At 41.7% G+C, this 27,324-nt stretch overlaps 9 protein-coding genes across 10 annotated transcripts; 2 read left to right on the top strand and 7 right to left on the bottom strand.

Annotated features, from left to right (window-relative positions):
- Positions 1-530: 530 nt before the first annotated feature.
- LOC145708350 (uncharacterized) lies at positions 531-1,323 on the bottom strand. Its single transcript, XM_081786012.1, has 2 exons — positions 1,248-1,323; positions 531-1,065 (listed from the first exon to the last, which is right to left on the bottom strand). Exons 1-2 carry the CDS (start codon positions 1,293-1,295, stop codon positions 598-600), a joined length of 516 nt encoding a protein of 171 aa, XP_081642138.1. The 5' UTR covers positions 1,296-1,323; the 3' UTR covers positions 531-597.
- A 2,334-nt stretch (positions 1,324-3,657) lies between these two features.
- LOC145710031 (armadillo-like helical domain-containing protein 3) lies at positions 3,658-5,817 on the bottom strand. Its single transcript, XM_081787713.1, has 6 exons — positions 5,520-5,817; positions 5,283-5,472; positions 4,817-5,238; positions 4,555-4,776; positions 3,923-4,510; positions 3,658-3,879 (listed from the first exon to the last, which is right to left on the bottom strand). Exons 1-6 carry the CDS (start codon positions 5,766-5,768, stop codon positions 3,718-3,720), a joined length of 1,833 nt encoding a protein of 610 aa, XP_081643839.1. The 5' UTR covers positions 5,769-5,817; the 3' UTR covers positions 3,658-3,717.
- A 7-nt stretch (positions 5,818-5,824) lies between these two features.
- LOC145710030 (RNA cytosine C(5)-methyltransferase NSUN2-like) lies at positions 5,825-12,498 on the bottom strand. Its single transcript, XM_081787712.1, has 9 exons — positions 11,777-12,498; positions 11,529-11,735; positions 11,277-11,487; positions 7,038-7,054; positions 6,763-6,993; positions 6,563-6,720; positions 6,321-6,521; positions 6,055-6,277; positions 5,825-6,014 (listed from the first exon to the last, which is right to left on the bottom strand). Exons 1-9 carry the CDS (start codon positions 12,491-12,493, stop codon positions 5,895-5,897), a joined length of 2,085 nt encoding a protein of 694 aa, XP_081643838.1. The 5' UTR covers positions 12,494-12,498; the 3' UTR covers positions 5,825-5,894.
- On the bottom strand, positions 7,196-11,155 carry LOC145710028 (uncharacterized). Of its 2 annotated transcripts, none has more exons than XM_081787709.1 (18): positions 11,003-11,155; positions 10,875-10,963; positions 10,731-10,830; positions 10,521-10,688; positions 10,366-10,477; positions 10,192-10,328; positions 9,972-10,147; positions 9,705-9,930; positions 9,566-9,658; positions 9,231-9,524; positions 9,112-9,186; positions 9,015-9,072; positions 8,693-8,971; positions 8,371-8,647; positions 8,104-8,183; positions 7,718-8,062; positions 7,475-7,676; positions 7,196-7,422 (listed from the first exon to the last, which is right to left on the bottom strand). In XM_081787709.1, the coding sequence occupies exons 1-18, from the start codon at positions 11,099-11,101 to the stop codon at positions 7,419-7,421; spliced, it is 2,814 nt and encodes a 937-aa protein (XP_081643835.1). In that variant the 5' UTR covers positions 11,102-11,155; the 3' UTR covers positions 7,196-7,418. The 2 variants fall into 2 exon arrangements, with proteins under 2 accessions (XP_081643835.1, XP_081643836.1); XM_081787710.1 differs by having other exon boundaries at positions 9,015-9,066.
- A 27-nt stretch (positions 12,499-12,525) lies between the features above and the next one.
- On the bottom strand, positions 12,526-15,846 carry LOC145710029 (extended synaptotagmin-2-like). Its single transcript, XM_081787711.1, has 8 exons — positions 15,689-15,846; positions 15,406-15,595; positions 15,059-15,364; positions 14,309-15,015; positions 13,919-14,262; positions 13,466-13,877; positions 13,237-13,420; positions 12,526-13,196 (listed from the first exon to the last, which is right to left on the bottom strand). Exons 1-8 carry the CDS (start codon positions 15,790-15,792, stop codon positions 13,071-13,073), a joined length of 2,373 nt encoding a protein of 790 aa, XP_081643837.1. The 5' UTR covers positions 15,793-15,846; the 3' UTR covers positions 12,526-13,070.
- A 348-nt stretch (positions 15,847-16,194) lies between these two features.
- LOC145707431 (protein phosphatase 1D-like) lies at positions 16,195-18,988 on the bottom strand. The gene is made up of 5 exons (XM_081784956.1): positions 18,829-18,988; positions 18,224-18,451; positions 18,060-18,180; positions 17,619-18,010; positions 16,195-17,429 (listed from the first exon to the last, which is right to left on the bottom strand). The coding sequence occupies exons 2-5, from the start codon at positions 18,395-18,397 to the stop codon at positions 16,797-16,799; spliced, it is 1,320 nt and encodes a 439-aa protein (XP_081641082.1). The 5' UTR covers positions 18,398-18,451; positions 18,829-18,988; the 3' UTR covers positions 16,195-16,796.
- Positions 18,989-20,903: 1,915 nt separating this feature from the next.
- Positions 20,904-23,064, top strand: LOC145707031 (protein O-mannosyl-transferase TMEM260-like). The gene is made up of 6 exons (XM_081784505.1): positions 20,904-21,413; positions 21,486-21,820; positions 21,859-22,148; positions 22,192-22,452; positions 22,495-22,864; positions 22,929-23,064. Exons 1-6 carry the CDS (start codon positions 21,025-21,027, stop codon positions 23,006-23,008), a joined length of 1,725 nt encoding a protein of 574 aa, XP_081640631.1. The 5' UTR covers positions 20,904-21,024; the 3' UTR covers positions 23,009-23,064.
- A 1-nt stretch (position 23,065) lies between these two features.
- On the top strand, positions 23,066-24,427 carry LOC145707033 (uncharacterized). The gene is made up of 6 exons (XM_081784507.1): positions 23,066-23,301; positions 23,526-23,633; positions 23,694-23,787; positions 23,864-24,100; positions 24,225-24,286; positions 24,334-24,427. Exons 1-4 carry the CDS (start codon positions 23,263-23,265, stop codon positions 23,968-23,970), a joined length of 348 nt encoding a protein of 115 aa, XP_081640633.1. The 5' UTR covers positions 23,066-23,262; the 3' UTR covers positions 23,971-24,100; positions 24,225-24,286; positions 24,334-24,427.
- A 71-nt stretch (positions 24,428-24,498) lies between these two features.
- On the bottom strand, positions 24,499-26,837 carry LOC145707166 (protein unc-93 homolog A-like). Its single transcript, XM_081784656.1, has 7 exons — positions 26,318-26,837; positions 25,933-26,215; positions 25,603-25,775; positions 25,262-25,559; positions 25,024-25,217; positions 24,810-24,983; positions 24,499-24,769 (listed from the first exon to the last, which is right to left on the bottom strand). Exons 1-7 carry the CDS (start codon positions 26,526-26,528, stop codon positions 24,687-24,689), a joined length of 1,416 nt encoding a protein of 471 aa, XP_081640782.1. The 5' UTR covers positions 26,529-26,837; the 3' UTR covers positions 24,499-24,686.
- Positions 26,838-27,324: the final 487 nt, after the last annotated feature.

Below are 27,324 nucleotides of genomic sequence, written 5' to 3'. Positions count from 1 at the left end.
CTTCAGAACGGAATCGCCAATATTATATCTGTACTATATTGTGGATTTTTCTATTGCCGGGTTTAGATGAGAGAAAATTTCACAAGTTTGCTTTAAATTTATATATCTTTATTACAGGGTCAAAAAGGCTGGTTTTTCATATATGACGTTTCATATGAAGAGCGAGATGGTCAGACCTCGAGAAGCTTCTACTGCAAACTAGGCACTTGAATGGTTTTGCACCTGTGTGTTTCCTCATATGTCTGAAACTTAAATTGAAGTTCCTGATTCTTGCAAAATTTGCTTCTACCTGGTAAGCTCATCACTTCTCGCAAAACGCCAAGAACATCCATTCCAATTGCATCTGTAAGGTTTCTCTCCAGTATGCGTTCGTTCGTGTGCCTTCAAATGGCTCGACTTCGTATACGCTTTTGTGCAGCCAGGATATGCGCATTTGTGGATTCTCTTCTTCTCCAAGTCGCAATTGTGTCTTCGTTGATTTCGAACGAGCGGCTTATTAGAAGTCGCCATCAAGGATGAGCAGGGCATTTGAGCATTGCCTGACAATAGGATTTTCAATCAATGACTTATTTTTGGCAAAAAAAGCGACAAGTTTGACTAAAAAAAAATCCTCTCTTGGTAAATTTGTTGCGAAGGATTCGCCATAGAGTTCCAATTCTGCCCCTGGTATTGCATGTGCTCAGGACTTATCATATTATTTCCAGTTCCGTAATCATATTGTTGGTATGCTCCATAACTCGCGTCAACTTCAGGATAAATTGAGTTCTGAAAGGATTGTATTGTTTGTGGGTCTTCGTAAAATCTCTCTTCACAGAATGAAACGCCTTCTGTTATTTCACTGGTCGAAGATGGTGTGAGCTGGTTTTGTTGAGAACAACCATCCATAGAAGAGTAAGTCGGCTGCAGCTGATGCTCGAATGACTCAGCGTAATTTATGAAAAACGGATCACTAGAAGGTTCAGGCGAGTTGCTCGTCGTCGTGCTCGTGTGAGAAGAAAGCGTCTCTTGAAAAATCGCATCGATGTCTCTAAGTGAACTGGACGTTGTCGAGCTGGTACCTTCGATCTAAGAAGAAATAGCTCATTTAAATCGTTTTAAATTTATATACACATTAAGAAAAGGCATTTGTTTGTGGAAAAGGGCGCGAATTATCACTGCTCCTTTCATATACAAGGATTTGCGTCTGCAAACCCTCCACCCAAGAAAACAAACACTAAAATATACAATGTTCGTAAATAGGGATTTACCTGGGAAGTAAGCTCGTTGATAGAGAAGTCGAACTCTACTGTGCACATTTCTAACTGATACGTCGATCGCGCTGGGTATAAAAATAATTCTAATGAAATGTTTAAGTGGTTATTATTACTGAATGGGACCTGCTGGGGACGATTCGGGTGTGGCCTATTTGGTTCCGTCACAAATACATATCGAAAATCCCTAACCAGTCTCCTGAATAGAGGAAGTCAAATTTAACAGGCGAAGAAAGCAACGCTCTGTTTGAGGTGGAATTGTTTTCGTTTTGTTTTAATTGATGGTGAAAATGATTCAGGACTTTTGTCCGGTATTTATCTTGTTTTAGTCATGCAAAAGGTCAACGTTTTGAAGCTTATAATTTACAGGTTGAAAATGAGAACATATGGACATGTACTCGAAAGAAATTAAGAGATGAGGAATCTATGTGACCTAGAAATCAGCTACTGCATTGCTCGAAATTCCAGCATTCCGTAAAAAATTCATAAATTCGTCAAATAATCATACGTTTTCTTCTTCCGAACCTCTAGCTGTTTTTGTTTTCACTGCGAAATGAACCTCGCTATTGATGAGAAACCCAAGAGGAGAAATAGCATTACCTGCAGTAACGCTCTATTAGATGTGTACTGGGAAGTTCGAAAGCGTCGAAAGTAAGCAAAAGTGAAAATAATTTCTTCATAGATTATTTATTTAGTTCCGTAAAGAGCGAACAAAAACTTGAGAGAGAAGGCTCGGAGCTTGTTTCTTTTTGCATTTCGGGAACTACGTATCGGAAAGAGTTATATAAAAGTAAACTTAGCAAACAATTATTAAAATAAAAAAAGGCTTACATAACTTAACAAAGGGTAAATCGATACAAACTTCAGCGTCTTTCAGGGAGTGTTTTCTTGAAGGATGATGTGCTTGAGATGTATTGGAGTTATTGGGTTAAAGATATTTGTCTTATTATCGTATTTATCTTTTCGCTCTCTATGAAAAACATTGATAAATAAAAAACAGGGATGATGAGGAAGCTTACTGCTTTGAGCGGAGAACATGCTACTTTGACCCGATTTTTTCGTACATACAGAGCGAGTCCGACAAACTGCACCGGCCAAAGTTTTTATTCCTCGACTCTTTTATTGATGAAATCATGTTCTTTGGGCTCCAAGATCATCTATTGAAGGACGAGTTACCAGTAACGAAAAGCTTCAAAAACGAAAACAGTCGGAAACTGTATGAATTTGTGCACGATCCTCATTCAAGCATGTGGGCGAGTATCTTTAGCTGGTTGAGCCTGTTCGCAACTATTTTGTCGATCGGCTGTTTTGTTCTCGAAACCGACGATTCTGTCAAGGCATACATCGAACCTTACAAGAAAAAGCTTCCGAAGCAAACAGTCCATTCTTGAAGGATTTTGCGATAAGTTTTGAAAAGTTATTTCGCTACGCTGAAGTCGTGACATCTCTTTTCTTTCTCATCGAAATCTACCTGCGCTACAGAACATGTGAAACTTTCAAAGCATTCATAAAGGTTAATCTTTTCTAAAAGACTTTTATTTGTAATAATGATCAAGGATGGGATGAATATAGTCGACATTATTGCCGTTACACCGTTTTTCATCGACATGTTCCCCTCTCTTGAGGTGATAGCATATTTTTTTTAATTGATTAAGTATGTCTCAGAGAATTAACTCATTTCGGGTTTTTCGCCTGATCCGTGTTTGCCGCGTTGTGAAGATGGCCCGACACAGTCAAAACCTGCGCATTATGATTCAGACAATGCGGGATTCACTAGAAGATCTCTATTTTCTGCTCATTTTGCTACTATTGTCGACTATCATTTGGTCCACAGGTAAACCTTAGTTTAATCATATTTCGAATACTTTTTCTGTATTGTTTTAAGTGTTGTATGCAATCGAACGCCATAATCCAAACTCTCAATTCACTTCTATTCCCGCATCGGCCTGGTTCGGGGGATAACGAAGAGCACGGGTGAGTTTCGTCGAAATATCGAACATAAATCGTGATAGATTTCAGTTGGGTACGGCGATATTGTTCCTTCATCTTTTCTAGGGCGACTTTCAGGATGAGACTAACTTGATAATTAGCGGTGATCTCAAGAATTCACTTTTATCGATCTCGATTGAAAGCAATCATATGCGCCAATATAGGGATATTAGCAATCGCTTTGCCGATCCCAGAAATTATTGATAGATTCATGCTCAACCAAGAACACCACGAAAAAACGGTGAGTTTAGATTTCAACAAAAATAAGCACTTTCAAGGAAAACAATTCTGACGTGAGAAGTCTTCTGAGAGAAAAGTTCTTTTATCCTATTTCTGCGGCTGCTTGCTTTAAGAACGAAGCCAAGAAAGTAACTCAAAATAAAACACAAACATTTTGAAGTGATTTCACTTATTTAAATATCTAGTACTTTATTAAATATATCACCGGCGCGTAGCAGCAAGGCAAAATGAAGAGGCTTCAGGAGGAAAGTCTTTTATAGTCAATAGAGTCGAATTGGAGTATTCTTTTGCAGCTGCTCATGAGCTCTGGAACGATGTCGTCGATTACATTCTCGTGGTTGAGCTTGTCGAAATTTTCCAGTCCGTCCAGAAGTCGTAAACTCAGACACGAGTAATTTTCCTAGAAGAAAACCTCTTTGCTACCATCCAAACAGATAAAATACCTTTATAATATCTAGGATCTGTTCAGGCGTGTGAGAGCTTACTAGGATCTTGTTAAAATGAGACTGTATCTGTCGAATGTTGAATACAAGGTTTTTCAATTCACTGGTTTTCTGCGATTGCGAGAAAGCGTATTGCTCGACTTTGTCGAACACGGAAGCCACACGTATGAGCTCGTAATAGAGTTTATCGTAATGAGCTGTGCTCATGAAGATCTCGTCTCCGCAGCAAATGAATATGTTCATCACAATGAGTGCTGTTTTGACTAGTTTCTGAATTTGGGAGGCGGCATGGCGGCTGCTCAGCGAGTTCTGATTTGAGCAAACGAATTTAAGGAGAAGGACGATGCTCTGCCAAACAAGCTTCCAGTCAAAGTTGAGTCGCGACCTGGCACGCTTTTGGTAGATCAGCAGTCGATGGATGACGCCCAGTGCCATTTGATGGACATCGAGGGGAAAGTCCTTCATTAGATGAGAGACGAGAAATTCGCAGCAAATGTGCAGTATCCAAGCGGCGAATGTGTTCGGCGAAGCTTCATCGTTGCCTGTTGCACGGTGTCTGCTTGGCGCGCGGTGCAGGCGCAGGCGAAACTAAATACTCGAATGCTACAAAAGATAACTCGCCTTTTAAATACTTTAACGGATTGGTCGTGCAGGAAACAATTGGCGAAATGGTCTTCGGTAATGATTGACAGTGTTATAAAGGCTATTCGTGTGGCGGCTTTGCGCTCCGCGATTTTCATGTTTTGTTGAACGAGCGAGGTATATTCGAGAAAGGTAGCTAACGGTGGACTCCCATGCGCAGACTCTTCGCGCGCTCTCCAATGACATAGTACAGGAATAAAGTTACGATTGACCTGAAAGAAAGTTAGATAGCTTCCTAGCGCAATTACTTACTTTAACAATGGTTAGAAGGGTGACTAGCGCCGCAGAAGCAACTTCCACTTTGACCATCTCGGGTTCCGAGCTACCCAAAATGAATGACGACCAGCTCGAAGTTTGCGTCTCGAGAGGAATACGCATCGCTTCGTTAATCTTTTCACTAAGATCGTTTTCGATGGCGTAACCAAGTCCGTCGAGTGCAAGTGCTGAGTCAAGGCATGACATTCGCTGCATGATCAGCTTTGGATGGCGCTCCATTCGCAGCATTACGGCTAACATGTGTATGCATAAGGAACCGAGAGATACAGGCAGAGAGTCGAAGGCGTCTTTTGTCGAAATGGTTTCAAAAATATGAAGCATTTTCTGGGCGTCGAATCGAGAAGAAGTCAGAATTCGTTCGCCGAGAATGTTTTTCTTCATCTGATTGCGCACGCTTACTTACTAACATTTTAAAGTTTTAAATTTCGAAAAGAAAACTTACAAGAAGTGAGGACTAAAGCAATACTTAAAATCCGCACAGCCTGATTATTTTCTGCAGAGGTCAGGTCAAAAACAGCTGTACATAACTCGGAAATTTCTTCATCGGCTCTGTCGAAGCCGAACATGTAGTCCAAGAACTCATAGCAATGATCAGGAGTGAACTTTTCACCGAGACCAAAGACTATCCAAGACTACAGAACATGCATAAGTTTGCGTTCAGGCAAACGAATCGGCTTACCAGTGTTTGGAGAGCATTGACTCGTTGAAACTTGTTTCCTTCAATACAGAATTTCACTGAATGCTGTACGAGAGCCTGCAGGCACTTGGGCTCGATTAGACTTTTGATTTTTGCAACCAAGTGTTCTTTTTTAGGCCGAATAAGAAAGAACTCGTTCCAGAAGTTCTCTCTCTCGGTTTTGTTATCAAATACGAAGTCATAGAGGGCGACGATTTTTTCTTTAAATTTGGGTTTTTTGTTGGTAGTCATTCTTTCAGGGTGAGATTCAAACCATTTTCTAAAATAAATTTTCTCATTTCACTGTATTTCAATGTTTTCGTCGAGTTTGGAGAGCATGAAACTCGGTTCTTCCGCAGAAGGTGTAATGAAAATTATTCAGTTTTTTCCATTTTCTTCTTCTTTCTTATTTTCTCCTTCTTGTTCCTTCCCATTTTCCTTTTCTTCGCCCTCATTCTTCGACGCTTCATGTCTCGCTCTTCTAGTGTTGGTTTGGAGCTAAAATTTACAGAAACCGAAGTCTGATTTTCAAACTTACCTTTAGCCATTCAGGTAGAGGCTCTCCCATCAGGTGCAAGAAATGAATCCTGTCGTGCTTATTTATGTAGAGTCGCAGACTCTTGTCTCCTCGCCAGCCGCAAACAGAGAATCCAGCTCCTTCAGCTGGCTTATAATTGATTATAAAGGGTCCATTCTTCGTGTCTTTCCAAATTTGCGCTTTGACGGCGTCCGAATATAGATTAAAGTCAGGAGTCTCTTCTCTAAGTCACAGTCAGTTATATTTAGAGCAAGTATAGAATATACCTGAGAAGAACTCGCATGTCTTCGACCTGATCAATCGTCGTCACTTGATTTCTGCAGAAGAATCGCATAATATCGATACCATCTTGGGTAACCCGATATAATGCGTCCTGCATTTTGCCTTCTGTTCGGGCGAAAATACGGACACCCGAGTTGATGAATTTGATCGTCTCGATGTTGTACTTGAGAATTTCGGACAGCTTCCTAACGAAAGGCTAACAGAATATATCGACGCAAGTACATACTTCGTAACGAAGAAGATGTTCCTGCACTTGCTTGTCTCCTTTTTATCTTCGCGGAGTCGGTTAAAAACCTGCGTCATTTGGAACTCATCTGAAAGATTGTAGAACTCTTTGACGTGTTCTAATTCGGTGTCCGTTTCTTTCATGAAGACGAAGGGGTCCTACAAAAACAATTAAAAATGTTTATCATGAAAAGAACTTACTTCGTTGAATGTGCCTTTACGCCAGGTTTTAGGTTTTTTTCGCGGCGGCTCTCCATCTTTTTTCTCTTTCGTCGGGTCTGGGCATTCCTTCTGTTCACTTTGCCATGGGAGAGGAGCAGTCTTTTCGAGAACAGCTACAAAGAATCCTCCAGTGTCTCCGTGGTGTGGAAGGAGACGAATGCATCTGTCCAAATTCATGTCCTTTGCCCCCTCTGGAGGGAACATTGTGTCCTTGTAATTGTTAGTTACCATTTATAAAAAAAAAATAAATGTACTTTTATAATGTGATGCTGTGCCCGACTCAGAAATATTCATTAAAAATCATTATAGGAAAATCAACCCGCATAGCGAGATGCGAAAAAACGCATACATATTGGCCAAAAATGAATTGAGATAATGATAAGGGAGTATAGGGGAAAATAAAAGAAGTAGATCATTTACTTAAAAGTTTTATTGGAGATATTGTCTCACAAGATGGAAAGCAAGTTGGATCCTGATAAGATTCTGAGAGAGCAGAGATACTTTCTTAGAAGGTTCAGTAAAATATGCTTGTAAAGACAAGAGAAATAAAGTTTCAGAGCTATTATTAATTTTCGAGAAGATCAATGGCCACGGTAAATTTCTTCAATATTTTTGGTGAGCAGTGCCAACAGTGTTTAACTGAATAAAGGAGGATAGATAAATGAGGAATAAATGTGGACAGAAAACTCACTCATTCCCTGGCGACGATATGGCAGTGGATTGAGCACGATTATCATCCGTACTCTCGGCTGTTGAAGGCTCGCCTGTGCCCTCACCAACACCTGAGCTCACTGTCGAGTTTAGCAGTGAGTCTGGATCATAAATAGATTTCTCCAGCCCTGGATCAGCGGCTCCGCTGACAGGCTGGATCGCCGCTGCAGAGGAAGTTGCATCTAAGAAAGAACTAAACCCGACTGAGCGGATAGGAACTCACCATTAGTATTTGGCTCATCATGTATAGGTGTATTAGCTGTATTTTCACTCTCATTAGGTGGATCAGTTTGAATTGGATCAGTTCTTTCTGACTTAATCATATGCAACGGTGGATTCGATTCATTTGTTTTGCTTTCGTCGCTTGGCACTGGTTGCGTTTTCTCTGCAGCGTCTTTAGGTTCATTAGATTGCCATCCGTTAGTTTGCGCGTTTTCTTCGTTATTGGTATGTTGTTCATTGTTTTTCTCTTGTTTAATTTCATGTGGTTGCCAACCTTGTCCATTCGTGTTTCTTCCTCCCCAGGGATTATGCTCGTGCGATGGATTTGGCGAAAGTCTCGAGAATCCTAAAAAATATTTTCAAAAAGAAAAAGTAATCAGATCAAACCTCTATCTCTATTCGGACTTCTGTCATTTCTGTGGCGATCTCCTCGTTGATGCCCACCGGCATTGCCCCATCTATCAGGCCTAAAATTATTCATCGTAACGATTTTCCAAAAACAGATTCACAAATCTATAAAGATAATTGTCTCGTTTTTGCCGTTTTTCTTTTAGTTTTATTGTGGGATTATTAGATTCAGACCCCAGATCTTCGGGCTATATTATTAAAGTGAATTAATTCTAGTAGTAAGTATAATTTAATTAAGTCATTTACCAATCTCCTCGGTTATCGCGTCGGTGATCTCCTTGATGATCTCTTCGATGATCTCGATCGTTGAAATTCTGTCTCGGAGGGCCGCGATTCCATGATCCATGGCCGCCTCTAGGACCTCCGCGCCCACCGTCAAAGCCACGGTCATCTGGAAATCTACCACGAGGGCTTTGGAAACGCTCGCCTCTATGACGAGGGCCGCCCATACTGTGGCCTGGCGGTCCATTCCAATGATTATCCGGCATGCCACCGGGACCCCCAGGAGGTCGTGGGCCGAAACCTAATATATATTAAAATAGATATTTCGAAGTAATGGGCGACGAACCTCCAGGGCCAGGAAAGCGTTCGCGAGGAATGAATCCCATCATAGGTGCCCTTGGGGCTGCTCCTTGCGGAAGCACACCCCCCTGTGGCAGAATTAAGCCTTGATGGCCCATCATCATTGGTGTTCCTTGCAACGGATGCTGCCCCATTGGAGTTGCTAGCGGGATTTGGCCAGAAGGAATTTGTCCAGGCATAGGCATTCCCATTGGAATAGTCATAGTGGGCATCCCACCTACCATCGGCAAGTTCGTGGCATTTCCCACCACTTGACTTGTGGGGTCTGAAAAGTTTGCCTCAAAGTGATTCGTATTGTAATATGTTACCTTTCTCGTCCATGTCCATCTCCATGTCTACTGACTGAGAGTTTTCCCGATCCTTTGCCTAAAAAATCCAGAATACAGTTATTTTCTCGTGACTTACCGCAATAGCTGCTTGGACCTTTTCCGGCATACTCTCTATGTCGATAACTCCACCACGAGCCCACTTTATGAGAACCTCAATACAACATCAGAGGATGAACGACTCAATATCAGCGTTACCTCAATATCCTCTGGAAGCTTAGAGTACTCGATGAAGGCGGCACCTTCTGCTTTGTCAAAATATGCTTGCATCTCTGCGTCTTTCAGTCCAGAATTGATCGCCCAGTCGACTTTGCGTTTTTCTTCGCGACCTCTTTTCGAAGCTAGTTTTTGTAGAGTCTTGAAAGCAGCAGCGCGTGTTTTCATCACAACATAAGCACATCCTCTGGAGTGTAAAGCGGTAATGTCTTCTATGTCATCAGCCCGATCCACGTTTTTAATCATATTTCTCACGCTTTCTTCGGTGCAGTCACCCTGGAAAAGCTAATTTAAAAATATAAAAAAAGGGTAACAACCTTGGAAATATTTCCGATCCAAATCGTACGTGAGGCAACACAGCCTTTTCCCTCTTTAGTACTTGGTAGGCACATTTTTTCTCTGTTAGAAATCTGAAATCGATGAGTTAAAAAGCTTAAACGAGATTTACGAAGCAACCTCATCACGTCTACTGGAGCGTCTTTCCCTACTCCTGGAACGACGACGATATCTATCTCGACGATGATCTCTATCTCTGCTTCTGCTGCGTTTTCTATCTCTGTCTCGACTTCTACTTCTAGTTCTGGATCTTCTCCTTCTTCTGCTGTCCCTATCTCGAGATCTCGAACGATCTCGTCTTGGCGAGAAATCTCTTCTTGGGGATCGCGAACGCCTTCTATCGCGACTAGAAAATAATGATAATATTAAACAAGCAAAACAAGAAACCTATGATCACGATCATGTCTGGGAGAGGGCAGTCTGGGCGGTGGAGGATGCTCCCAGGCTCCTGGCGGAGGCAATAATGGGTGGGGCGGAGGAGGGTGCTGATGCCAATCGTTTGGCGGAGGAATCGTACTGATAGGTATCGATTTTCCATGAGAAGGTGGAAGTGGAGGCGGCGGCTGAAATATATTTTTAACAGAAATTTCCAAGAACAGACTCGTACTTGCTGCCAACTATTACGATCTACCTCGTCAATAAGAGGACTTTTATCTTGAATGGGCTCTGTTTGGGTTTCGGGTTGATTATTTTTCATTTTCGACAATATTTGCTGTAATTGCTCCTGCTGAGGTCCACCGAGCACTGAAAATAGTAAATACGTGATTAATGAGTGAATTACTTTTCGCGAGATTCTGGGCCATTTCAGACTCTGGGTTCGATAGAATCGTCGATATAAGAACCTCTGCGTCGTCAGCAGGTGGATTCGGTTCGTTCTTGCTAGCAATGGATTCCTAGTCACCAGCTTTATTATTTGAATTGACGAGGTAATCATACCGATTTGACTGAATTACTGCTTTTAAGCATTATACTATCTAATTCATCCAGCAAAGACTCTTCGTATGTTTTTCCTCGTCTCCAAAGAGTAATTATCTTTTTGCATTTCTCTTTGTCCTCATTCGATATTGCTGATTTCGCGAGATGTTGAAAAGTTATCAGCATATTCTATGATAACGGAGTTTTTTAATGTGTTTCATTAGTCATTACTTTTTGAAATCGCTTCGCATAAACATCTTTGTCTGGGCCAAATTCAGCTTGTGATTTTCGTATAAGCGCATCTATCACATAAAGACCAGTGACTTTGTAACTAAATGTCTTCAATGAGATCGAGGTCAATTATTATTTACGTACGTAGGTTTTGACTTTGATATAAATTTTTCTACGTTTTGCACGACATGCTTGTACATTTTTATCGCCTTCATTCCGCTCGTTGTAATCGCCTTAATTGTGAGAAGAAGCACTAATGAAAAGATACCCACTTTCATTTTCGAACGCGAAATCGGGGGCGATTCCGAACATATCCCGGCGAGCTCCTCATTGAAGGCTTTTAGTTGGGGAGTCAGCCCGGGTGCTGACATGACCCCCACTAAAGTCCTCTAAAAACATTCGATTAAAGTTACATGCAAGTGCAACTTTCTCCAAAAATACAGAAGCGCAAGATGACACGATTTGTCAAAAAACGAAAACTTAGATGCGCCTGCTATACGTTCTTAAATTGATGATTTCGAAAATATATTTCTGAGTCGGGTTCCTTTTTAGATTCTTCGTTCGGCTCCGTGTGGAACTTTCCGTCGAAGTACACGGGCCATGTTGACACTCCTTTCTCATATTTCAATCCTGGTAGCATCCCATCGATGTTCACAAGGCGAATGGAGCCTTCACATTTCTTAATAAGCGCCGAAACGACTGCTTCGTCCTCAATAGGAGACATCGAGCAAGTAGAGTAAACCATTCTTCCTCCAACCTAAAAAGACGGTCAAAGAGCTATTATGATAGGAATCATGCCTTCAAAAGCTCAAGACCTCGTTGAGCAATTCGGAATTGCATGGGATGCAAGTTAAGGGTGTTGTTCGGTCGCCAGGTGGTCCAAACATCTGGGTTTTTGCGCATCGTTCCGTCACCAGAGCATGGTACGTCCGCCAGGATTCTATCATATTGAAGCCATTCGAATCCGTCTCCAGAGTCTTTTTTCACTTTCATATTTGGCATTCCCTTAAGTTAAGATTAGTTTCATACGCGTCTTAATTACATACTTGTGCGTCGTGATTAACAACCATGCAGCATGGACTATTGAGTCGCTTTGCTTGGTGGACAAGCATATAACATCGTCGATTATTGGCATCATTCGCCACGCAAAAACCTTTAGGAACTTTGCCTTCTGGAGCATCGGCGTGAAGAGCTTCAATGATCTGAGATGTCTTCGAGCCTGGAGCAGCACACATGTCTAGCACTGCGCAGTGAGACTTGATGTCAAGAAGAAGAGTCGGAATCATAGAAACGAGCTCCTGACGGGTAACATGTCCCGACTCGCCCTCGGCAATCATCCATTGATGAAAGCCGGATAATTTTGGAAACTTGCGCAACTCTTGTCGACTTAAATTCGTTTTCCAAGCCAGGCGATTTGGATACCATGGTAAAGGTTCAGCTGGTTGAACGACCTTTCCATTGTCAAGAACAAGCGATTCGATGTCCTTCAAATGTGCTGATTCCATCTGTTGAATAAGCTCTTTCGCCTGGTTCGTCGATCCCGTAACTCTGAAAGAGAGGGGCAGCGGCTTCCTCAGGGCATCAAAAAACTCAACTTGCTCATCTTTGGGCACTGTGCCGTTCTTCGAGTAGTACTCTTCGAAGTGAGGGTTGTTCATCACGATTTCTTTGTAGTCCTTATTCGTTCGTTCACGTCTTTTTCCTTCCTTGCCCTTGCCATGCTTTCCGCGATTGCGGCCACCGAACTTTTGTCCTGTCCCCATTCTAATCTGTCATTTTCAATTTATTACGAAAGTTTCAAATAGGAATCATCAAGTTCAGATCTTGAGATTGAATTATGTACAAAAGAAGAACAATTGAACTATAGAGGCTAAAATAAATATCAAAGCTACGTTTTCCTCCGTTTGTGCAGTGGTTTTTACAAATAAAGATTTCAAAAGATGCTCGAAAAAATAGATCAATAATTTTAAGATAAATAAATTGATAAAAGGCATATAAGGTCATGCAAGAGAGTCGGATTTTACTTAAAATTGTTCGCAAAAGTAAACGTCGCATGTAGAAAGATAGATATAAATCCAGTGTATAAGCCGGAGTCGGTTAGCATTCCATACTCCAAGAATATTAACTCTACTAGAATGAAACATTCATGAACAAGAATTCAAATTTATTTCTCGGTGGGATGCGCAAATCAGTTAAAACAGTGCAGTTGAAGAAAGAATGCATTTAGGTGTATAATTGAATCATTGAGTACTTAATTGATAGTGGAAAGATAGATTCATAGTAACAGAAAATCAATTTAGGCACGGCCAGGCTTGTAACTGTGAGGTTCAAGTTTTTATTTTACTGTTTATAGAGGTCAACTTTTTGACGCAAAGTGTTGTCTATGTCAACGTGCCCTCGAGCGAGTGTCTTTCCTCCCTTTCGAACCAGAATGTCGATTCGTCCAGCAGTATTCTCGGCACATTTCTTAGAACGAGTTAAGTTTAGGCACTGAAAGGCTATTTACCTTTATTTCTACTTTGTCGTTGACGATGTTAGGGTGCTTTTTAGTGTCAGCTGCCCGATCTCCGCACTGGCACTTGATCTTTGCGCCTGCGGGGAACATTTCACTGACTTTGTGAACGACAACCACAACTGTCTGCGAGTTTGGAGAGTATCTCCATGTAAGCTCGCAATGGCACAATGGTTCCCTGAATATCATTCAAAGTTATTCCTATTAAAAAAGCGGTCCTTACCCAAGTTCTTGGAGCGTCATGCAGCTGCCGATAGAATTCGCCGAAGATACATTACTTGTAGACGGAATCTTGATGGCAGGCATATGGCCATGCTTGGGCGCTTTCTTTGACTCGATCTTGGGAACTCGAAACGCGGCATCGTGCCCATCCAGCTTGCGAACAGCAACAGTGTAGAATAGTCTGAATTTGTTCTTTTCATCTCCATCGTTTTCAGTGTTGACGGCTTGCTCGATCTTTTTGGACCATGGATGATCCGACCGAGTGTTTTGGAGAAGTTTCCACGGATGCATACGGAAGCAGTAGCCAGGAATGACCTTATCCTTGAATGCTAGCTTTACGCTTACTGTCAAATGGTAATTGTAGATATCTTTGCAAAAGAACCACTTAACTTCCGCGAAAGAACAGTCCGGGGCTAAATGTGGGTTATTCACAGAAGGGTCATGAAAACCTTACCAGTTCCATTGTAAGTTATTTGTTTTTCCGTCTTATTGTCATTCTTTGATTGAAGAGCAACTTCGACGTAAATCGGGCGACCTCGGTATTTATCAGGTAAATGGACCAGACGATCAATGAACACGCCAACGAAGTAGTGATTGAACTGTGTAGATGGAGGAATGTTTTGTTTAACACTATCACTTGCGAACGAAAGCCACGACAGCTTCAGCTTCAGCGTTCCCTGCGCATTATCTTTTCCCCCAACTTCAAACCATTTCTCCAAGAATCCCTGCGCGCTTTTTTCATCCTCTGTCAGATTTTCATCATCCTTTAGTGCTTTCTTCTCCTGCGCACGCAAGTAGCTATTAAATGACTGTAGTTACGGACTTTCGAGACTTTTAAATTTACTTTTGGAACTCGAGGTAAACGTCGTTGACTGGAACACGTACTGCGCCCATGAAGTCGTCTTTGTCAATGTCTTTGTCCCAAAGTTCAACTAATACCTCTTGACTCGTCAAGTCGTAAACTGACAAGTCAAATGTTGTTTTCTCGGCACCGAACTTGTGCAGCCAAACTGGATCGAGAGTTTCGTCCACGTGATCGGTCTGGCCCACATCCGAACCAATTTTGACGATTGCATAAGGATCCGGCTTGCCGAAATTCAATACGATCTTGTCAGTGTTTTCCAAATCGCGCGCTTGAATCACTGTTACGCGAATGATTCCTTCAGGCAGTCGAAAATTAAGGAAATGAACTTCACTCGGGGCAATATCGATATTTATTCTTTTGGGAATAACTAGCAATGACGCGAAGGAGTCATCGATCGCTCGTTGAACAGTCGACTTGATTCCGGGAGTGTTGGCTACGCTGGCGAGTCCACTGAGAGAATACTCGATATCCGGTTGAGTCAAAAAAGTGATCGACATCGCACCGACTAACGGCGCGTCAGACATTAATGGAGCCAACGAAACGCGCATCTTCCCAAAGAACATAAGTTGCTCTATCTTCGCTTGGTTGCCGAGAATTCCAACATTTATTTCAGCATTGGAAACCCAAGCGAGCTGACAGTCGAAATCGATGCGATTCTTGTCTCCGCCGTCACTCTGCGGATAGACCTAAAAAACTATATAATCCCAACGATCAAATGTACAAACATACCTTGATCGCAACAATTCGCGGGGCTACATCCCCTAAGTCAATTTTCTGGAAAGAGATTTTCAGCTGAGGAATCAAATCACGAACTGTTGGCTCGACGGTTTCTTTCAGGATTTTGTGTATCATGCGTGAGATAAACGGCCATAATTGGTAAATTATTTCGTTAAGCCACTCGGCTCGCTCCTGGTCGTTACTGAATAATGAGTCTGAGAGGAGACGAGTGGGAATCCCTCGCGACCGTACTTCGTTTAGCTTTTTCGTTTTCTCTACATCTGAGAGCTCAGCCACAGCGCTGGCGGTACCAAGAAGCTATTATTAGTCAAGTTTGGCAGTGGTTTTTCTGATCTTACCTGCTGTAAATATCTGTGTCTGTCATTGTATTTCTGCTTGGAAAAGGAAATCACGTAAACAAACACTGTAATGGCAACGATGAAGATCGAGGAGAAGCCGAAGTATCCGATCGCCCATGAAAGCGCAAATGGAACAAGAAGAAGAAAAAAATATGTGACATCCTCGATATTGATTCCAAACATCTCTAGCCTGAGAAAATGATCAGTAAGGATCACTTAGGATCTCATCCGCTGGTCGTAAACTACTTTGGAAAGCAGACGCCCTTTAAAGTGCAACAAATACCTCGCTGGCTCCTCTGGGGCAGTGTCATTCTCTTCTGAGTCCTCTCTCTCCGCAGCAGGCCCGTCAGGGACTGACTGTGACCCCCGCCTCCTCAAGCTCGACATTAAATCCGTCTCTCTTGCATTTTCATCTAAAAGTCATCGCGTAATGGTCAACCTCTGGATTATTAATTAATAAGTTGAACAGTAAACGAACGCTCCCTCTGGAAAGAGATCATTTATTGCGATCTTGGCTCCTAAATACTATCAGAGTCACACATGATATCCTCGATTGGTTTAACGAGCTCAACGTGGCGAACCGCTTTGCCTTTAATTTTACTCCCAGCGTAAATGGAGTTACACTTATTTTGACCGATATAGGATTCTTTGAGCCCTTTCTCTAAAGGATTAAGTCAAGTTATTTTCTGGTCGCCATTTTGAAACTACCTGAATGTTGATCTTCAATTACATTTCATTTTCACAAAATAAGAGCGTGTTTCGAACAAATGCCTGCAAGAAAAAACGTCATTCTCGTCATTTTCCGTTTATTACAATAAAATTATCTACATGGTAGACTCTACCCTATCTCAATCAGTCGTTAGAAAAGGGTAGGAAATGCGTATTTGAGAAAGAAAGTGAGTGTCCGGTTTTTGATAGGAAGTTGATTCTTTTTGGTGAACTTTGATCACTTTCAGTCTTCAGAGATATTAAGAACAATAGATGTATATGAAATATATATTTTTACAAAGGTATGGAAACTTAGGAAACTAAGGAGGTGAAGTAGAATTAAGGAAAAGGTGTTGAAAGCAGAAAAAATAACATTTTTTACAAATAAGCGAACATAATTCTTTTTTAAAGTTTTAAACCTGAGATAAAGTATTCGCTTTCGATTTTATAAATAACTTAATAAGGAGAGTTGGATTTAAGTTGGTTTTAATGAAATTAACCCTCAGAGGTCCTGACATTATCATAAACATGGAACTAGCATACCCTTAAAGGTCTTTAAGGAACAGTCAATTTAAATAAAGAGTCTTCTAGTAGTAGACTTCTGGAGGTTAAGAATGGTTCTTGGAGTTGTTGCAGAGATCGTACCAAGGTCTCGGATAAGTTTTAAGACCCTATCGATTGGATTAAAGAGATGCGCGTTTTCGCGCAGCCGAGCGAGTCAAGCCACGATCACAGTCTTTCACGGCCAGCCGTGTCGAACGTCTTCGGGCAGATCTCGCTGATGAGGTGCTCAGTCCCGTTGATGCTTTTGCCGGCGTCGATTTCGACTTCTTCAGCGGCGGCGAGATGAGATTGTTGTTCTCGGTAGTCACTCTCTTCCTTGACGTCTTGAGCGGAGCAGTCTTAATCTGGGGCACTTCCGTAAGTGGCGGTCTCAGTTGAGCTATCCTCTTAGCGATCTTCTCGGACACTGGCGTCTTAACGTGTCGGTTCTTGTTCGTGCTCTCCCAGCTCTCAGTGTAGCTCTGCGCGCAGTTCTTGGGCTCCATCTTTTTCTTTTCGATGTAGACGACAATCGCCGAGGAGTTGTCCGCGCGCATGTTCCTTTCTGACCATCTTCTGAGTGCGTTTCTGACCAGTTCATGAGCTGATGTTCCGGCAACCTCGCCGCGCTTCTTTCGCGCCTCGAACTCGGAGACCATGTTCACCGCGTCGTGTGATCTGATCATGTTGGTAACTCCGTCCGACGCCAGAATGACGAAGCGAGATCCCGATTTGTTTAAGTCGTGTACTTCCACGTCCGGATCAGGACTGACCTGAATTAATTTTTAAATAACGAAAACTTGGTGTATTTATTTAAATTATATCATCATTTAGCTCATCAGAAATTGGAACGTTTGCTAATCATCTGACCGTGAACACGGACTCAGAGCAAAATCGTGAATAGTTGTTTTCGTCACTTGAGCTTCTTCATGCTCTGTTAGCGGGGAGAGAGAAGTACTTACCACGTAAGAGCTGGTTTTCGCGTTCCATGACCAAAGATCACCCAGACTCCTTGCGACGGCGAGGAAGGGGATTTTGTCGAGTTCTGTAGAGCGTCGGACGGCTCCCGAGTGGCTCAACTTCGGCCTCTCCCAGACCACGCGGTTGACACCGGCCTTGTTGATCACGGTGCCACCGTGCGCTTCTATTCGCCTCCTTTCTTTCGGACTTTCTGGTTTGTGATCTTCGGTCAAAGTCATTGTTTCCAGCGGAGCGTCGTCATCCCTTTGAATGCCCATGATCACCGCCGAATCTCCCACGTGAGCAACGTACAGTTTGTTTCCACGGATAATCACCAGAGCGGCCGTGGTCCCAGCAGTACAAGGATGCCCCATAACTGTTTTCGGCCAGTCAGCTGAATTAAAAACGTCATTTGTTTCTATTTTGAATTGATTGCTACTCACGAAGTTTTTTAGCCATGGCTTCGTGGCAAGCAAGGAATCCAGCGCGGATGGCCTTCTTCACAAGATCACATCTCGTCGAAAAGAAACCCTTCTCTCGTTTGATGAATCCCATCAAGTGATCCTGAAGCACAATATAATAATGATGAAAAAGTGCGAACGTTTACCTTTGCGAAATGCGAAGCCTCGCGACCTCCATGGCCGTCAAAAATGGCGAAGCTTGCGAATTCAACAGAGTTGACTCGCTCAAAGTGCACCGCAGTGACGTCTTCCATGTACTTCCGTCCGCCCTGGTTGGCCTCCGCCGAAACCCGAAGGTTCCAACACGTCGTTTTACTCATCGTTGATCTTTTCTTTTTTTTTCTCTTGCTCTGGTAGGCCTCAGAAGGGGTGAACTAAAAGAACATATTTAAAATTGGTGCTGAGAGAAGCAATAAAGGGTATCCCACCGTGAGACCCAGTCAGCCGGAAAAGGGGAAAATTTTCCACCTAAAAGGTAACTTTCTTTTTGGCTTGAAAAAGCTTGTGCAAAAAATAGCACATATGAAAATCATTGATAAATCGATAGATCGAGCTTCATGGCAAATTCACGACTCTCTTCGAATATTTTAGAGAGCAAACTTTCTTTTTCTTCTAAGTTTTCTTCTTTTCAGTACTCATTAGTTCAATTAAAATACGGAAAACTAGCAAAAAAGTCAATGAAACTCGTAAAAAGAGCTATTCTGAAGGTTGAAAAAGGGGTGGGGAATAGAAATTTCTGTGCGTCAAGTACCTATGGCAAAGTAGAGAAGTACTGTAGTGTCTCTAGTAGGAGCAGTGGTTCCGGTTGGTGTCTGGTCGTCGTCGTGACTCTTGGGCTCAGTTGCTCGAGCGAGGGGGAGAGAGCGCGCCTGGCCAGTTGAAAAAAAATAAAATGAAAAGGCGCTCGCCCCGCCGCCGCGCTGCCCATGCTACTAGACCACAGGTAGGTGGCGGTGTGGTCGCCCCGCACAGCTGATTGGCCAACGGCGCCAACTAACCCCGCGCAAACCCAAGAAGTCCGACCGCCCCCGCGCTTTTTTGTGTCACTCGCAGCCCTCTTCCGCGCGCGCGTTTTTTTTCACTCAATGGTTCGATTCGAAACGCTTACTCTACCTTGGGCCAGCTCTGACACAAGGATTACTAATAAAAAAAAAGCTCCACTCACGCAGTCAGCCTAGTCAGAATGCGAAAAAACTGTTCGTCATTTGACTCAGAATTATTTTTTTATGACTAATTATTTTTGAATCTAGTACCTCAACTCCCCCTCAGCAACCGAAAGTGCCTAATAAAATTCTCTTTGTTTATACTTTTAGCTTTTCTGTTTTATTTTCTCGGATATTGACGAAAGGCAAATTTGCGCTCTTCGATTTATCGACGCGTACTGCCCTTGGACCCGTCAGATCACTTTTCGATGCATTTTTACTCGACGAGTAAAACATTTTTAAAAACATATTTTTCAGCTACGCTTTTTTTTCGAAAATTGATGAAGTGGCGTTGCTTACCCTTTGGACTCTTATCTTCTGGATCTTGCGAATGGAATTAGTTAAATGAAGTAGATGATAAATGTAGATAAAGTAGCAGCAAGTAGATAGATCGTTGGAAGAGTTACTCCATCTTCGTCTGTCCCACTTCATTTTGATCTTAGAATACTTTGAACAATAAGGATCCGTACTACCTTGTGGTAACTTATTATAGAACTGACGAAGCTTTCATAAAAATTGAATTAGTGACAAGCAGTTCTAGAGAAACAGGAATTTCGTCAAGAATACTAGCTGTAAACTCCCGAGCCGTCGTACTGAGAGTTGGCTCCGATGCGGTTGAATTCCCACGATTGGAGACGCAGATCGAGATCGGCGAGAACGAGGGCATCAGTTGAATGACGCAGCGTGAGAACGAGGACTCGTATCCAGCCGAGATCGGAACCGACTCCGCCAGGCTTGAAATTTCAAGCTGATGTCATGCCTTCTTTTTTCCCCGCGTTGAAAAACATGGCCTGCAATACTGCTAGCAGCTGACCTCACGAAAAAAATTTCGTCTATTTCAACTCGAAAATTTGAATGAAGCAGTTTCGCTTTTATTTTTTTTTTTAAACTAAAAATTTTAACTTCGCTTGGGGTTGTGATGAAACTGCCGGAGTTTGGGTCACTGGTACTAACTCGGAGGATGACGCAGCAAGAGCAGCTAAATGTCCTAAACTTTCTGTGCGGATTTTCCTCTCACATTCGAGATGGGGCCGTTTACGAGGCAGAGAAACTCCCTCTTTCTATTTCTTTTCTCGCTGATCGTCTACTTCCAGGTAAAGAGCGTCTTCTCGAGCAGAGTCTTTTTGCTAGAACTAATTTAGACCGCCTATCGAACACTTCCGCCAGGCGACTCATCTGACTTGATTTTAGGCAAGGCTTAGAATGACTTCTTTGCATTTATTTTATTTTTAACAATTCTAAACTTGACAAAAAGCGGCTCATCAATTAGGAGTTGCCCACCCGCCAGGATATCCATTGCTTACTATTCTCGGCCGGATATGGCTCTGCATTTGTCCAGCATCGGTGCCATTCTCACTCAACCTCCTGAATGTCCTGATCGCATCTGCAACCAATTTCGCCCTGTATAATGTCATATCGACAGCGAGCGGGAGAGAACTTCCCGCAATCTTCGGAACGCTGTGGTTCGGCTTTTCGAAAAATGTTTGGGAGTGGAACGTGCAGTTTGAAAACTACGCTCTCAACAACCTCCTCGTCGCTGCTTTGCTGTATTGCTACATAGGAAAGGCTCGGATAAAATGAGCTTACTCTTGTCACAACGAACTTTTTCTGAGCAATTGATAGAATGGCACAACAGCGAGAGGAATCGCATTTCATTCTACCTTCCAAAATTGCTTCTGCTCAGCGGCCTTGCTCTTGCCAACAATCACCAGAGCTTCTTCATTGTTGTTCCGCTTTGCGCCGAAATGATCCTTTTTGAAAGGTCGACTGGCAAAAGCGTAATCTTCGTTGATTCCTTGAAGTTGCTTTTCGCCCCTTTGTCACTTTACCTCTATCTGCCCCTGTCTGCGCTTTTGATGGCGACGGTGTGGAAATGGGGATATTGCCAATCCCCCTTGGGCTTCTTAGTGCACATCTTTCAAATGGACTACGGCTCCTCACTGATCGAAGACGTCAATGCAGCTCCCGCAACGATTTTCGGAATGTTGAATCATTTCTTTCTTCTTATGCATTGGGAGTTCGCTGGAATTTTCGGATTCATTCTCGCTGCAATCGGTTTCGTGTATTTGATCATGCAGAGACCGTATGGAAGGGTTTTAGCAGCTACCTTTTTCTTTTCACTACTAGTTTTCGCGTAAGTGATTTTATTATGTTATTTTCATGTTTTTATGAAAGAAAAAAGAATTTTAATGACATTTAAATTTAGTTCTTTGGTGGGACAAGACCCACACAAACCCCTCAATACGATGCTGATTTCTCGACTCTGGCTTCAGCCTTCCCTGTTCTACATTCTTTTCATCTCCGTCGGCGTCAATGCTATCATTGAAGGGATTGTCACCATTCAAGCAGAACTTGATCGACCCCCTGAAATTGTTTTTGAACTTTTAAATATGGGCGTCGCGGAATTGCTGACGTTTATTATCCTACTGGTTTCTTCTGTTCGCGGTTACATGTACAACGATCGCTCGCAGATGGGCATTTTCGAAAGGTTTTCTCATCAGACGCTTACAATGCTTCCGAAAAACGCGCTCGTTCTTACAGGTTCGTTTTGTTTTTTACAGACGTCGAACGTATTTTAGTGGGCGAGAGTCTTTTTACTGGAATGGAGTATTTTCAAATCGTCGAAGACTACAGGAGCGACTTAGACCTGGTTGACTCGAAGATGCTTACGCACCACTGGTGGCTCCGAAATAAGCAGAAGAAGATGAATCGGGTCAAGATTCCGAAGAAAGAATACGGCGATGGATTTTATAAAGAGTCAAATCCAGCACAAATTGTTATAGATCGAATAGACTTTTGTAAGGCCAATCAGCAAAGAATGATCTTCATCTGTGGCGCGGACAGGGATCTCGAGGAGATCGAGAAAACGGTAAAAATGTCTCTTCATCACGGAAAAATAATTATTTTATCAGGCGAAGGAGAGAGATTCCGATTTTGAGGTTATACCGTGGGGCCACTGCGACCAGATATTCATCAAATCTAACTACACTTTTGGAGAAACCGACATCGCAAAGGCTGGAAGTTTCATAGAGCGACACAATACTCTCATCAAATCTTCTGCTTGGTTTCTTTCTCCTCCATTCACTACGAGAATTCCTCTTCATCTATGGGAGTACGAGATCAACCATCTTATGTGGCACATGAAGACTCGTCTTGCTAGAGCTGCTTTTGATGTGAGCTATTTTTTTCTTGAAAAGTTTTCAAAGATTTTTAAGGCTGGTGAAGAGGCGCTAGATAATGGGGATATAGATATGGCACTGATAAACTTCGACCAAAGCTACAAAATCTACAGAACCGAGCAAGATGCAATAAACTTAAACAAGCCTAAATGGGTGAAGGAAGACGAGTGGGTTCCACCAGAGTGGCATCGCAACATGGCATTGATTCACACGCGTTTAGCGTCTCACGGCGGCCCCAATTTCGTTAACAGCTACAAAATCGCAAGGATGGAAATGACAGCTTTCTTAGAAAGTGCCAAACGCCTTAGAAGACGGATTCCTTGGAAAATTGAACTGCAAAAAATTAAAGTTCTGGATGCTGTTATCCAATCCAATGGCGCTAAAACTATTGCGGACGTCGAAAAAGGTTTGTGCCAAGAAAATCCTTGTTAACTAAAAGTTATGAAAACAAGGAAGAAAACATTTTTAAGAGCTTGCGGATGCAGAAAATATCGCTGGATCTGACGAGTCAGAAGGCAAACAACATCTTCCGTACACAAACGACCTTTGACAAATTACTGTACTTTTAAATAAATTTCCTGAAAGTATAAATAAATGTTAACAACTATCGACTGTGACGAAAGCACGAGTCTGAACTGTGAGAACCTTTCAACACATTTAGTTAGAAGCTTCTGATACGCGCGAGGAGAATTATGAAGAATGTCCAAAGGGCAATTTCTTGAGTCATTTTGAACTATCAGAAGAGAGCTAAGTGGGCGTACGCATTCAAAGAATAAAGCTTTTAAAAATCGGTCGCCACTAGAGATGTTCAGAAGACTCTCCACTACGCTCCGATATCAGAAGGTAGCTATCAGTCATTGGAAGCGACAACCATGTTTATTTTACTAGCTTATTCTCTAATAGTCATAGAACAAGGTCATATACTTTGATTCTGGAAATGAGTATTTATTTAACGACGCGTCAAACGATCGACTTTGCTCGCTGTAAAATTAATAGTGCCTAATTGTGATTGAAAATTGAGCTCATCCAGTAAATTTTAATTGACTCAAGATTCACCAAATACATAGCTTGATGCCAGAGCAACTTTATCAGCAATTTTGGACAGAACTCTTTGTCCTGCGTCGCATGCGAATGTTCTTAAAGTAATCGATTCAAACGAAAACGGAATTATTGAGGTAAATGATTGTCAATTATTGATTGATCAGCAGAGAACTTTCAAAATCCTCAAATTCTAGCCAAGAGAAATCTACCAAAACCTTGAAGGTTTTAACAGTGTCACCGAAAACCTGATTCTCCAACTTATCAAAATAACTGAGATTCCATTTCAGCCATGGATTAAAATTGAAATATCGAATTTACAGTTACAGAATTCTCTTCCTTTTCATGTTTGGATCCACTTTGAAGCGCATGACTTACCCTGATCTGTTGATTCTTATGTGTCAAAGGAAGATGGAGAAATCTCCTGAAGGAAGGGTTGTTAGACGTTTGAAACGATTGAGTAGAATGAACTGAAAATTATCGTTGAAATGAGTTGCATCTCTTTCAAAGGAAACGCCATACAGGATCTTTTCTTAGACTACGACAAAGATGGTTCGATGGATATAGACGCTGACGAAATAAAAAAGTGGCTCCATGAACACGGGCAAAGTTTGATAATTTGATTCATGCATGGAAATTAATCCCAAAAATGATTGTTCTAATTTGGAATTTCCGAATCAAAGCTCGATTATTGAGCATAGTTAAATTAATTATTCAAGCTTGATAAGAAAGTTTGTCACAAAGGAGCAAGCCGATAAGGTCTTCAATCAAATGGATTTCAACAATGATGGTACGTAAAAGGTTCCTTTGAGTTCAATCTCACGATATATTATCAAGGTTCAATCAAATATGAAGATTTCTTAGCCCTTGTGACGGCACGATTATTAACCCTCTCATTGACTGCCAAATAATAAAAAGAAATAAAGCGAAATTTTGAATTTCATAATAATATTTATTCTATTTAATCTTGCATAATATAATATTTAAGTTATATTAAGAGAGGTGATAAACGGGTTTGAAAGTAAGCGAATGAATGAACTTTTCAAATTCAGAAAGAATGTTTAAATTTAGCTTTTACTAAGTAAGCTAAATCATTAATAAGCAGACTGAAACATTGTAAAATTGTATGGTGGTTTCAGACACTGTATGGCAGACAAATAGATTCGCGAAAGTTTCCTAAGAGTGTGTTTTTACGGGCACACTAAAGTGTCTTCAGTTTTGCTAGAAATTACAGCTTTGGAGGAGATTTCTTCTTCTGTTGCTTCAAAATTAACTAAAAAAGGATTCTTTAATTGAAACAAAAATACGTTTACCATTCAAGAGCGAGATTAGAGAGAAAATCAAGAGAAGAAGTAAAATGACGAGTTTAAGATGAAGAGAGAAAAAACTGCTCCAACCAAAGATGAAGATGGCGCCAATATTAAAAAGAGTATTCCACCAAGCAAAGGCAGACTCGCTCGTTTTAGGGAACAGTTTAGCATAAATGCCTAAGAAATATTAGCACTTGGGTTGATTATATTTACTTACTTGGCATGCCAGATTCGAAAATGCCAGCAGTAAAGCCAAGGCCGATGCAGAGAAAGATTGAAATCAACAAGGAGTTCGCACCGCGCCAGTAGAATAGGAAGCAGAAACAGGCTGCATCAAAAGAGGCGGCTACGATCATAACGCTTTTCACAGAAAAGATCCTGAGTAGACGCGACGTCAGGAAACATCCCGAGCTATAAAAAGATTAAAACTCAATAGTAGTTGAATGCTTTTATACCTTATTCCAATTCCGTAAGTTATCATCAAAAAGGGAACTGAGCCGACACCCATGCATGGCGTAATCACGTGTCGTGTGATGTCAGACATTATGAAGCATAAAACAGTGGCGGAGTAAATTGTCATCGGAGCAACCAATAATTGATTCTTGTTTTTCGACTGTTTTATCATCCCTTTCAGAGACTGGACGATCATTTTTAGACCAGGCTTTGACGTTTTGTCTAGTCTTGAAGCGTAACGCCCTCCGAGTCCGAAGAAAAGAAGCAGAATGGCAATCACAGTTATGAAAGCACAGGCCCCTGAAATTTTCGTTTTAACTGTTGTTAACTTCGGTCATCTTACCAGATAGGACCATAATGCCTTCCTCACTGAGAACACTGTGAGAAGAACTGTGTCCTGAGGTCCCTTCAATCGGATCGTGGGAAACACAGCGTTCGTAATTAACCTCAACCTCGGCTGCCCCCTCGATTTGAGGCAGTGTTGTGATGTTTTGTTTCAGTGTTTCCCCAGACGTACTAGAATAGCATAAATCTTTCGGATACAACAGAAATAGAAAAGGAGAGTTTGTTATCTGTTCCTAAAATAGAGCGAGACTTGTTGCAAATTTATTTGATCTGTCTTTCCTCTAAAGTGTAAACAAATTGAAAAATAATTAACGAGATTGCTTCATACCTTGGCTCTTGCAGGAAATTCTTAACGATTCCGACAGCAGCGAGATTTCCTGCAATGGAAGAGAATTGCACCACCCCGGTGAAGACCGAGAAGAGGTCGTCGCTGGCGAATCCATGATCGTTAGCAAGAACTGTGACGAAGTGGGTGGCGGAACTCCATGCGATGCCCGTCGCGAAACCAAGACAAATGGCTGCCGGAAGCATTACGTACCAGACTGGATAAAAGTTTGCCAGCGCAAACGCGAGATATCCAAAAGACGAGATCGCAAATTGAAACCGCGGGCCTGAAAGTATTTATAGCGTTTTGGCAAACTAATCCCTTGCTAATTTGGGTAGTTTATAGACAAAGAAATTATGCAACTTGGGATTATATAAAAGACACCTACTTGTGGCTTTGAAAAGGATTGGCTGTACGAAGAGACAAACAAGCATCGATGAAACGTGTGAAAATGAAATGCTGATGCTGCCCAGGTAAGGGTTAATACTACTCTGGAGCTGCATCAAAACACTGAACGCGCAGTTGTTGAGCAGAAAGCCAAACGTGAAGCACCAAAATGTCGCTGGATATCTGTGACTGTCACTGTAGAAGAGGGTCATCTCTATTTCGCTTGTCTCTTTTATCTTTCTAACAAAAGAGGAGCAAGATTAACTACTAATTTACAGGATAGGCTATTTAGATGAGCTGGGCGGAAATACTCGAAAGCAAGAGTAGTTTAGAGAAAGGCTTTTCATTTCGCGCTTGAATAGACTTATGATTTTCAACGTTGCGTCAAAACATGTCATTATTATGACCGAGTTTTTCGAGTATATGCTCTTTTAGTTCAATTTTGAAAGTAAATACAGGCGCTCCTTGTAATACAAAGCGAATTCTACGAGTGCCAAAGAGCTGTGACCCTTGCCTCATGTTTGCAAATTTATAACTTGTTTTTATCTTATTTTTTTGCCTTGTTGGTCTAGACTCTAGAGGCTTTGTTTGAGGTTTGTTTCTCTTGTTTAAATAGGATATTCTCTCTTGAATTAAACTAACCATCATTAGAGCTGGAATCTGATACTTCTCGCTCAAGGGCGCCTCAACGTTGGAGAATATTAATCGAATTCATCAAAATAATCTTTTACAGAATTAAATTTCTTAACCTATCAAAATATCAGCATTCGTATCCGTAGTCTAGCCTAGGATCATTTTTATCCCTAAATTAACTGTATACAATAAAAGGTGCTAATAACGCAAAGCACGTGTTTTAGTCAAAAGAAAAAAAAAAAGTGAAAGGTGTGAAAGAAGGAAAAAAATCTGTTATTATAAAAAAATAAAAAAGTAGACTAACGGAGGCAAAAATACTAAAAGAGGAAATAAAAGCGCTTAAATTCTCCTTGATTTTATGTTAGCTCAAATTAT

This window comes from Oikopleura dioica, chromosome XSR (assembly GCF_907165135.1).
Source record: "Oikopleura dioica chromosome XSR, OKI2018_I68_1.0, whole genome shotgun sequence".
In the NCBI taxonomy this organism is placed as follows: domain Eukaryota; kingdom Metazoa; phylum Chordata; class Appendicularia; order Copelata; family Oikopleuridae; genus Oikopleura; species Oikopleura dioica.
Note: the sequence above shows the minus strand (reverse complement) of the source record. Positions and strands in the feature narration are given on the sequence as shown.